At 45.3% G+C, this 11,886-nt stretch overlaps 1 protein-coding gene across 2 annotated transcripts; it reads left to right on the top strand.

Moving 5' to 3' along the window:
- Window positions 1–2,251: 2,251 nt before the first annotated feature.
- Window positions 2,252–11,853, top strand: aldh5a1 (aldehyde dehydrogenase 5 family, member A1 (succinate-semialdehyde dehydrogenase)). Of its 2 annotated transcripts, none has more exons than XM_082550475.1 (10): window positions 2,252–2,719; window positions 8,336–8,419; window positions 8,709–8,879; window positions 9,011–9,127; window positions 9,234–9,377; window positions 9,466–9,609; window positions 9,686–9,844; window positions 10,408–10,571; window positions 10,688–10,746; window positions 10,940–11,853. In XM_082550475.1, exons 1-10 carry the CDS (start codon window positions 2,429–2,431, stop codon window positions 11,149–11,151), a joined length of 1,545 nt encoding a protein of 514 aa, XP_082406601.1. In that variant the 5' UTR covers window positions 2,252–2,428; the 3' UTR covers window positions 11,152–11,853. The 2 variants fall into 2 exon arrangements, with proteins under 2 accessions (XP_082406601.1, XP_082406602.1); XM_082550476.1 differs by lacking the exon at window positions 2,252–2,719 and adding an exon at window positions 3,338–3,441.
- The last annotated feature ends 33 nt before the right edge of the window (window positions 11,854–11,886 follow it).

The raw sequence follows: 11,886 nt of genomic DNA, 5'->3' as shown, positions 1-11,886 counted from the left end.
TATTCAGCCTGGTTCAACGTGCCCCTTTTTAACTTTGAGCACCCGCCCCTTTAAACCTCTCTGCACGGCCCTGTATCAGGGTGTTACATGGATTTTAAGAATCGCACGCTACGTGTCAGACACTGTCTCAGCTGTAAGAAGAAAAATGATGTGATGGTTTCTGATGAATCTGGATGAGGTGGCTGCAGATGCTGCAGTGTGCACTGAGCGGTAAGAAGGTGCAACACTGAGCCCAGAGTGCTTGTGTTGTTCCTACATCACCATAACCATGCAAGGGATCAATCGCATTGTTATGATGTCATACCTTTGCAATGTGGGGGGCGGGACCTTTGTTTATATCAAACACTTTTCAGGAACCAATGGGAAGTGTTATCTTTATAACATACCTAATATCAATCTAGGTTTGCTGTCAGGCAAATTTAAGCAAGTCATGTTGGTTTAGTGGTGATGCTAATGCTAAACAAACCTGCAATGTTTGTGTATCTGGACTAAGGTTGTCATGGTGATGATCCCACCACTGAACCCACAGACATGATCACACTGGAGGGTTCCAGTACCTGTGTCTGGCAGCTTAAACGTGTTGGGTTAGGGCCCGAGCCGCTGAGGGAGGGGCAGTCATACCCCGACTGGGTGACAGCAGGCTGCTGTTACTGGGAGGCGGAGGGGGGAGGAAAGAAAGGGCCGGGACCTACAACATCACATGATCAAAAGCATCAGCATCCCAGTTCCTACATCGGGATGCTGCAGGGCGCAGGTGTATCTGGACTGGGAGGAGACCATCCTGTCCTCCTACAGAAAGGTCCCTGACACACCTGCACACCTTCTTCACCGTGGGTTCGGAGTGTGGATGAGACTCCTCTCTCAGACTGTGCCAGCTGCACTAGGCCTTGGCTCGGCTTCATAGACCACTGTGGGAGATGCTGATGGAGGCTGAAGAGAGAATATCATCAGCATAACCTCAGACCTGCTGGTAACCATTACTGAGCTTCACTCTTTTTCACCTTTATTCTGTTCCTCTGATCATGTTACGACAACGACGATGATGATGGTGATGATGGTACTGGTGTGGGTATGTGTGTTTCTACCGCCTCCAAAAACAAACTTGTCCCCGGCAGAGACAGGGAGCTCCGGCCAGTGTTGCCAACTCCTCAGTAAGGAAAATCGCTATTGGCTGTCCTAAAAGTCGCCAAATGACGTCATCGCCTAATTTGCATAATTGGTCATGCTAATGTAATTGTAACCTACGCTGTTGGAGAGAGAAACAACATCGTGGAAGAGACAAAGTGAGTAAAAAACGTCCTAAATGCATTTATAGTTTATTTAGAACTACGAATTAAATTTCTTTTAGCAATTATTGTTTTTTTAATGTCACAATTCCAACCCTGCTCCTTTATGCCACTGCTCCACTTTTGCCTGGACCGGCAAAAGTGACCCGAGATAGGCGCTCTGGTGGAGTTACTGTGTGTGTGTTTATAAGTACTTTTAAACCTTGTGATCCCCAAAACAGCATAACAGTAAAAGAACTGACTGCGTTACAGTCAGTGCGGAGCAGCGGCTTCGCTCATGCGCGATTCATTTGCCGTTTGGACGCACAGGTGTGAACGTCTCCTGCCCTGGTAGCAGCGGGGGGAGGACTGTCCTCCGCCCGTGAGCGCTTTGGCACGGGTGAGGTGCCCACGGCAGCACCGCTGCTTGGTGAGAGTAAGAGCAACGCTGTTATTGTGTATATATTTATTTATATTTAGATTTCTTCATACATTCTTATATAGTTCTATATTGTGTATTGTGTATTTTGTTGTACAGTTATTTTATTTTCAACTTTAATTTATATATTTATCTTTATCTTATTCTTCCCAGTTAAATTTACCCTTCATTCTAATTTGTGTTGTACAGTTATTTCATTTTTAACCTTAATTTATATTTTATTCCTTCCTAGTTAAATTTACCCTTTTTAATTTTTCATATTTATTTCCTATCTTATTCATAGCCTTTTCCTTTTTTTGTTTTCTTTAGGTCACGAGCAGTTGTCCAAGCATTTCACTACATATCGTACTGTGTATGACTGTGTACGTGACAAATAAAAATTTGAATTTGAATTTTGAATTTGAAACACGCTCTTTCACGTCAAAAAGTCGTCATAAATAAGTCTCCAATAACACCAGAAAAAGTCGCCAGATTTGTCGCTAGTCGCTTTTTAGAAAAAAAGTCGCTAAGGGGCCTGAAGACTCGCTAAATACAGCGACAAGGTCGCTAAGTTGGCAACACTGGCTCCGGGCGGAAGGCTCACTGCGTTTGAACGGAGTCACGTGACTGTCGCACCGGTTGAAACCGACGGAAACCCGCGAGAGGCTCCAGCTGCAGACCTGCGCGAACGAACGGATCAAACATCCAGCATAGAGTCCGGCTCCCCGGCTGCACACCCCCCGGTATGTCCGCTGCTGTCTGCGTGCTGAAGACCCGCTGCTTCCTCCGGCAGCTCCTCCCCGGCCTGCCCGCCGCCATGCACAGAAGCTACAGCCTGGATGTCTCCGCTCCGCTCCTCCGGACGCAGGGCTACGTGGACGGCCGCTGGATCTCCGCTGCCTCGGTGTTCCCCGTCCTAGATCCGGCCACCGGGCAGGAGATAGCCCGGGTGTCGGACTGCGGCCCCGCGGAGGCCAAGCAGGCGGTGGACGCTGCGTACAAAGCGTTTCACTCCTGGAAGCAGTACACGGCCAAGGTAGGCTGCGCTCTCACAGAACTCCACTTTAAAAACCGACTATTTAAAATTAATGTCCCATTTCCGCCCTGAAAATTAAACGAAACACCCCAACGCTGGCATCTTCCCGACTGACAGAAGCCAGACATTTATTCGGATGTCATAAAATTCACCGGATACTACGATATGTGCAGGTTTCACTGTTTAAATTGGACTTTCTGCCCTCCGTAGTCACCTCAAAGCCTGGAACTCTTACGCAAATGATTGACATTGACTGACGGAGTTTATCTCAAAGATGTTATACACACACGTCAGACTTTAATACGGCTAACACAGAAACCACCTGATTTACGGATTTTCACACAAATCCAAAACTTTCTTTCATGGTCTTCTCCGCCCTCCCTACTCCACTAAAAAACTAAATTTACCTTAAATTATAAGTATTGACTGAGTATGTTTGGAAATGTTTATTCGGTTAACTCATAATTCACAGAAATCCGTTTTTAGACTAAACCCAAACTTTAACAAGTGTCTTCCTGCTGCCGCGCCACTCGGAGCGGATGCGCACAAATCAAAGGTGAAGAATGACTCGCAGACAGGAGACAGACACGTGAGCCGAGATGAGCACCGCCCCTTAAACAGTCACAAAACAAAGCTGCAGTAAGGAGACGCGGTTTCCCCGCTGACAGCACAATTACGCCGTATTTGAACGGAGTTTGGTGGACAGCAGGTGTTTAATGCAGGTATCTGCCAGTGTTGGTCAAGTTACTTGAAAAAAGTAATCAGTAACTAATTACTGATTACTTCCTCCAAAAAGTAATCCCGTTACTTTACTGATTACTTATTTTCAGAAGTAATTCATTACTTAGTTACTTGGGGCGACTGTGGCTCAGGGGGTGGGAAGCACATCTGTAACTGGAAGGTTGCCGTTTTGATCCCCCGGGCTCCCTGTCCTGGTCATTGTGTCCTTGAGCAAGACACTTTACCCTACTGGTGTTGGCCAGAGGGGCCGATGGTGCAATATGGCAGCCTCGCCTCTGTCAGTCTGCCCCAGGGCAGCTGTGGCTACAACTGTAGCTGCCTCCACCAGTGTGTGAATGTGAGAGTGAATGAATAGTGGCATTATAAAGCGCTTTGGGTATGGAACGCCAGGACTGCCATAATGAATTAATTAAATACACCATTAAATAATTAATTAAATGTGGCAATAATTAATTAAAATTGGAATTAATTAATTAAATAAATAGTTATGACACATGTAATTAATTAATTATTGACACATTTAATTAATTATTTATGTATTTTACATTTTAATTAATTATTGACACATTTAATTAATTAATTATTGACACATTTAATTAATTATTTATGTATTTCACATTTTAATTAATTATTGACACATTTAATTAATTATTGACACATTTAATTAATTATTTAATGATATATTTATTTATTTCATTTTGGCAGTCCTGACGCCTGGCTCTCGTCATGAAATAATTTTATCTGTCAGCCTCACCCATCAAACTCAGGGGGCGGGGTTAACGCTGCCCATCCAGCTTCTCTAACATTTGATTGGTTGCCGTGCAAAGTAAGTCAAAACAGGTCGATCCTAGATAATCGATTGCTTGTGTAGACTTGGGGCAGCCAGTTATCCCAGAATGCAGATCAAATCACAGGCAGCAATGGTGGTGGTGTAGTTTTAAAATACCCCGTTTTTCTGTCACCAGCTACACTTTTAACAGTGTTTTAGCCGCGACTGTCGCGCCGTATGTCTGGTCAGGTTGTCAACATAGAACATGTTTGCAAAAGTGCTCAGATGTTTTCAGAGATTTCACTAGCTCTGCTAACAGTTAGCATGCAGAGCGCACCGAGGGGGTACGTTAACCGGTTTGTTTACATATTCCACTCTCCGTGTTCCACATGTTGCATTCGCAGATTCTCATTTTCACCGAACGATCGTCTCTTTCCGCCTGGTCTTGTGTCTCTGTGCTTCTGTAACATAAAGAACGAGCTGACATTTTTCTCACGAAACCAGCGATCAGCTCAGCAGACCCTCAGTTTACCTGCATGCATCCTCCTCCTCATCTGTCAGCTGTTTAACACCTGCTGCTAATTCAAGAAACACGCCTACGTTACCTGGTGATAGTCACAGTTTAACTGGGCAGCCGGTGCTCGATATAACGCAATGTCAGCGCATTTTTCTGCACAAGATAAGTAAATATAGTGTTTTCCCCGAGCGCAGAGCTGCTGGAGCTCGTTTCCTTACAGAGCACTTTATAGGCGAACAGCTTTATCAGCGGCTGATGTCCAATCACCGGCACACAGCTTTGAAACCTCAGCTGAGCTTTAGCTCTCAGTGGTTAAACGCTGGACTTCATTCACTCAGGTTCTGTCTGTCGGGTCACGTTTACTTCGCTGTTTTATTTACAACTGAGCAAATCGGTTTGGCTGAGGTTAAAGTTACGTTTCATAACTGCATAGTTTCACAGACGTTTAATGAACCACTGGCACATGTGTTAGACTGAACTATCATCTAAATATCATCTGTTTTTTAATAGTTATTCAACTGTATTCTAAGCACCAGCTGTCTGTTAGAATGTGATTTTTTTTCTCTCTCTGTTGGCAGACGTATAAAAATGCGCAGGAAAATCTGACGTGCATGGCGAACTTCACCGACGATATTTAGGGAGGAATAAACACACATCAAACATAAATGAACCATTTGTCTGTCTCCATAATTGAGAGCATTTTCTCTTCTTATGTCAACACTCTCTCTCTTTTTTTTTTTTTCGGTCATGTTATGTTTACCTGTCAAAGGCTTGTTACAAACTATGAAACACATTGTGCAGACTTCTGGATGTTAGAAGAAAACGAATACTGCTCATGAATGAGACTAAAGGCAGGAAGGTGTCCTTTAAAACTAAACATGTTAATAGGACCTCCCTGTTTATATCATAGTTTATGATATAGCACGTGTATTTCAGTAATAGCCTGCTGAGGCCACTATACGTGCTGGCCTCATATCAAATGTGAAGGCAGACTGAGTCTATGTTTGACGTTTTTTATATCTAATCTTCCTTTTCAAACATTTAAACAGCAGCGAGTCTGCAGCTGAGGGAACACAAATTCAGGTTTGCTCGTTTCTTGGATTCATTTGGTGATTTATTAAATGTATAACTGTTATTCTAATCTGCTGCTGAGTCTCTTACACTTTTCTTTATGCTGTATATTTTCACGTCTCTGGAATAGTTGGCAGTTAGATAGTCAGCTGGGAAACTTTGTGTTAACTCATGGAGCTGAGGATATTGTGGATATGCTGACCTCGCTGCGTGGTGTACAGAGCGAGGTCAGCATGATTAATATTCACAATAAAAGTATTAGCCGAACATCATGAAGTCTGTATGTGTTTCATAGTGTCGAACAACCTTTGTACAGTTAAAGCCAGCAGTTACTACATGACGGAAACACCAACGTTATCTCTTTTATGCGTTTATACACAGGTCACGCTGATTACTGAACAAAAACCCAAAGATCAGATGTTAAACAGATTTATTTGCTCTCTCTCCTCCTTAAACATGTTTTTAATGTTAGTTATAATTCAGACTGAAACACGTAGGACACATAAGAACATCAGGAAATAAAACACCGATAAATATAACCTCAGTAAAAGAAGTCAGCGGGGGTTACTACAGCTGTGTACCGGGGCCTGCGCTTTGTCGGTGGGATTGCTTGCGAGGCGAGTGGGTCTATCCCACGCTTTGCCGTGAGACTGGGACGACATCTCCGACATCATCGAAACACTTTTGCAAAGAGGCTGTATCTTGACAAACCGACCAGACACATGAAGATTAAACCACTACATTCTCGGCTAAAAAAATATTAAAACGGTATTTGGTGACACACAAACAGGGTTTTTCAAAGCTCAGTTCTGTTAGCTTCCACATGCCGGTTGTTGTGTGCTAGAAACAATGGCCACCAGGCCAAAGCAATGGTTTTGACTCGATCAGCGTTAACCCCGCCCCCTGAGTTTGATGGGTGAGGCTGACAGATAAAATTATTTCATGATGAGAGCCAGGCGTCAGGACTGCCAAAATGAAATAAATAAATATATCATTAAATAATTAATTAAATGTGTCAATAATTAATTAAATGTGTCAATAATTAATTAATTACATGTGTCATAACTATTTATTTAATTAATTCCAATTTTAATTAATTATTGCCACATTTAATTAATTATTTAATGGTGTATTTAATTAATTCATTATGGCAGTCCTGGCGTTCCATACTTTGGGTGCCTTGAAAAGCGCTATATAAATACAATCCATTATTATTATTATTATTACTTAGTTGCTTTTTAAAAACACGATTTACACCCTGAATAGGTGATAAAGCGATAGATCTTTCAGCCCAATTCTACTTTCTACATAATCCATCATACAAAATGTAATCAGATGGAAAAGTCTCTTTTTAAAACTTGTTTTATTAGTTTTAATCTTTTAACTTTATGCATCAAGCAAACATTTAATTATCTGCAACATTCTCTGACTGGAAGAAATTAGTTTAACAGTTAAACCTATTTTCTGTACATTCCAGCTCATAAAATAAAATATTTTTGTGTTTACACTCAGTCTTTCAAATAGATGCAAGTAAAACACAGCAGAAAATAAATAAAGTCAAAGACTCAGCGGTCCTGTTGCTCTATTTTCACCTGTAAAGCAGGAGTGGGGTAGGCGGAGGGTTACCCTGGTGCAGGTGTGCCGCGGTCAGTGGAAGAATCCGCGAGTTTCTCTGTGAGTTTCCCATTACGTCGTAGCTACTCGGTGCTTGTTGGAAGTTTAGGGGTTTTTTTCGCTGTAAAAAGAAGTTTTCTTCCCACGCACAGCGGACACTAATGTTTTTGTCACTTTTTATGGAATCAAACTCAAAGTAAGGTCAGTACTTCCACGCTTTAAACGCTGCACGCTCACACTCTCTCTGCACTCGATATATGATCCATTGTTGATCTGCACACAGCTGTTGTCACGAACGTCGCACTCGCTTACGTCACTGTCATGAGACACTCGCAAAAAATCACGGTTTTAGTAACGCAGCGTTCCTACGGGAAAGTAACGGTAATCTAATTACCGTTTTTGCAATAGTAATCCCTTACTTTACTCGTTACTTGAAAAAAGTAATCGGATTACAGTAACGTGTTACTGCCCATCTCTGGTTATCTGCTGTGAGGCGTCAGCAGTCAGTGTGTGGATGCCGCTGAGCTAAGTTAAATGTTTAAACGCTCGCAGCCTCAGACACAAAGTCCGGCTTTGTTAGAGGTCAGCAGGGTGACTGAGCTCCACCTCCATACAGTCACCAACACAGGAGGTGACTCGCTGAAGGATGAACCAACGAGCAGGGACGGAAATCTACAGGAGCAAACTCAGGACGGGATGTTTCCTCACTCTGGTCCTTCACTCAAGTTTATATAGATTTTTTGTAAATGAGAGAATTGTTTGTGTATTGTTGATGAAACTAAAGTTCTCTCTCCGAGTCTCCATCAATGTGAAGCATGTTGGCGGGGGACAGGGGCGAACGGTTAAATGTGACGATGAAGGCGTGCAGGTGACCCGTGCTCTGCTCTGATTGGTCGTCCTGCAGGAGAGGAGCGTCCTGCTAAGGAAATGGTTTGAGCTGATGACGCTGCACAAAGATGAGCTCGCCCAGCTGATCACGTTTGAATGTGTGAGTATGACACATGAACTCACCTGTAGGACACCTGAACATGCAGTACATGTCAGCAACGAGTGAGTACTTGTACTGTAGTACTTTTCAAATAAATACTACTTTAAAATGTTTGTTTGACGAAATAAGAAAACCTCAAGAAGTTTTTGTAAAAGTGTTTATTGTAACAAACACTCATCTTTATCCTGCTGCGTGTGTCTCTGCGTCTGCGTGTCTCTGCGTCTGCGTGTCTCTGCGTCTGCGTGTCTCTGCGTCTGCGTGTGTCTGCGTCTGCGTGCGTGTGTTGCAGGGTAAACCGATGTGCGAGTCTCTCGGGGAGATCTCGTACTCCGCCTCCTTCCTCGAGTGGTTTTCTGAGGAGGCGCGGCGAGTCTACGGTGACATTGTGCCATCTCCAGCCAAAGACAGAAAGCTCCTCCTCCTGAAGCAGCCGGTGGGCGTGGCCTCCATCATCACACCGGTGAGCAGCTCGTTAATGAATTGATATCACGTTATCCAAGCTAGAATCGATTTTAATCGATAATCAAAACCCACCCCTAATGAATCCATCACATGACGTCCCGCAAAGAATTTGCTTTTGGTTGTTTCCAGTGGAACTTCCCCAGCGCCATGATCACCAGGAAGGTCGGCGCCGCGCTGGCTGCCGGCTGCACGGTGGTGGTTAAACCAGCTGAGGACACGCCACTTTCGGCTCTCGCTCTGGCAGAGGTGAGTACGTCAAACATCTGGATAGGGGTCGGCACTTTGTTTCTTCGTGGGACACACATTGTTGAGTCACTTCCTGTGTTTTGGCGTGTTTTTTTTTCCCCCTCAGCTGGCGGAGCAGGCGGGGATCCCGGCAGGGGTGGTCAATGTGGTTCCATGCTCCAGAGAGTCGACGCCCTCGGTCGGGCAGGTCCTCTGCACAGACCCTCTGGTGGCTAAAATCTCCTTCACTGGATCCACGGCGACCGGGAAGGTCAGAGTGCAGCGCCGCCCGCAGCGCCGCCGCCCGCAGATCCACATAAAAAGCAGAAACTCTTCTTTAAATAAAACTTCGGTTTCAGGTGTTGCTGAAAATGGCCGCTGACACCGTGAAGAAGGTATCCATGGAACTGGGTGGCCACGCCCCCTTCATTGTGTTTGACAGCGCAGACCTTGACAAAGCGGTGGGCGGAGCCATGGCATCCAAGTTCAGGAACTCAGGCCAGGTGAGGGTGTCTCCTGCTGACCTGTTCCACAGGTGAACGCCACCATTGTGCACACTAACGCTTCTTCTTCCTGCAGACGTGCGTGTGCTCGAACCGGTTTCTGGTCCAGAGCGCCGTCTACGACCGCTTCGTGGAAAAGTTGGGGCGAGCTATGGATGCCGAGCTGCGTCTGGGTCACGGCTCGGAGCCCAACACCACGCAGGGGCCGCTCATCAACACCCGCGCCGCAGAGAAGGTAAACGCCGTTTCCACTATTAACCCGGATTGTTTCGTCCCCGTGACAGAGCAGAGAAAACCGACTCAGCGTTAGAACATTTATTTCTTTTATTCAATCATCTTCTGAAGAGACGCCTGCACAGCCCAATTCAATTCAATTCAATTTTATTTATATAGCGCCAAATCACAACAAAAGTCGCCTCAAGGCGCTTCATAGCCCAGACGCCAGTTGCAGCATCTCTAACATTAGAATCATAACCTGTGCCTCATATTGGTGTTATTTTGGTACTTTACACGTCACAGTTTCAATACAAACATTGTTATATGGCAAACTTCCTCTTTTCTGTCTGGCTTCCTGTATTTATTAACATGCTGTACAGCTCTACACTTCCTGTTTTCAGCCTGGCTGAGTGCTTAGTTTGTGAGTCTACAAACCTTCATTATTAAAATACATAAAGCAATAAAATAAGGATACTAAGGATATATTAATTACATGACACCACATTACTGCCGACGATAAATGACTGAAGTTTGTTTAAAGACCGCACCAGCACGCCGCTGAACGCCGTCTCTGCCTCCCAGGTGCTACATCAGATTTCGGACGCCGTGTCCCGCGGGGCGAAGGTGGTAAAAGGCGGGAAGCGCCTCGATGGCTCCTTCATGGAGCCGACTCTGCTGGCCGACGTCACCGCCGACATGCTGTGCACGAAGGAGGAAACCTTCGGGCCGCTCGTGCCCGTCATCAGGTGAGTCCAGACAGATGATCGAGACGGGATTTGTTGATCTGCGGGTTTAATCCTGGCTAGACGCAGATTCTTGTTCATCGTGAAGCCGTCTGAGCTCGCCTGTGTCTGATCTGCAGGTTTAACACGGAGGAGGAGGCTCTGGCTATTGCTAACGCGACCAGCGTCGGGCTGGCAGGTGAGTCCACCTGCGTGCATGCAGCCGATTGGTTCCTAGACTGCAGATCGCGGGCTGTTCATGCGTCGTCGCAGACGTGTCTGTTTCCGAGAGCAGGACTCAGAGCTGTAAATTAGACTTTAACGTCTGACCCAGTAGAAGAAAGGTTCACGTGGTGGCGCCTCATAGTTCTAACCTCCTCCTTTGTTCTCAGGTTACTTTTACTCACAGGATGTGAGTCAGATCTGGCGGGTGGCGGAGGCGTTGGAGGTGGGGATGGTCAGCGTCAATGAGGGGCTGCTGTCCACGCCAGAGGCCACGTTTGGTGGGGTGAAGGAATCCGGCATGGGCCGCGAGGGCTCCAAGTACGGCGTCGACGAGTACCTGGAAGTGAAGTACATGTGCTTTGGAGGCCTCAAACCGTGAGGAGGAAGAGGAGGCGGTACAAAAGCTGTGACTCGGTGGAGGTGGTCGGATTCTTTTATTAACACGTGATAACTCCTTCAATAAAGTTTGAATTCATGCAGGATCAAAAACGTCCAACATCGGACTTTGTAAATCACATTTTGAATCAGCTGTCGCTTCTACGCTCACACACTCGGCACCAGCACGAAGCTTAAACTTATCTGAACCCGTCTCAGACTGGTTGAACTGCCCAAACTCACACCAGTAGGAGGCGCTACTCAGTCCGTTTATCTGCCCTGTCTGCTGTGATTGGCTATCAGTGTTAAGGGATTGTAAACTGAAGGGGAGGGGCTAACAAACCGCCACATTGTGATGAAACTTGTTTTTAAAAATTATTTTCTGCTTCACCCGTGGCGCAGCGAGTGTCCATAAAGCTTCCAACTCGCATGAATCCTCCTGAATCGTGAAACTTGATTCATTCCTAAAGAAATTGTGCGTGATGAGCGACGCGCCTTTGGAAACGAAGCCGACAGAGCGACAGCCGGCGCCGCATCGAGCCATGAAAACACGAACGGGTGCAAACCTGTCGACTCGGCTCGTCTACGTGTGAAACGCTCTCGTAGCAGTTTAATACCTGGATGTTTGTCTGTGACTTTAGCTGATGGGGTCAAAGTTCATGTGTGCGTTTTGTATTCTGACCACATTAAAGACGAGTTTGTGTTACTTCTGTGTTGGTGTTTTTATGTCGGAGGTGTC

This window comes from Aulonocara stuartgranti (assembly GCF_965226115.1).
Source record: "Aulonocara stuartgranti genome assembly, chromosome: 11".
Taxonomy (NCBI): domain Eukaryota; kingdom Metazoa; phylum Chordata; class Actinopteri; order Cichliformes; family Cichlidae; genus Aulonocara; species Aulonocara stuartgranti.
The sequence above is the reverse complement of the archived record's forward strand: the minus strand, read 5'-3'. Positions and strand labels throughout refer to the sequence as shown.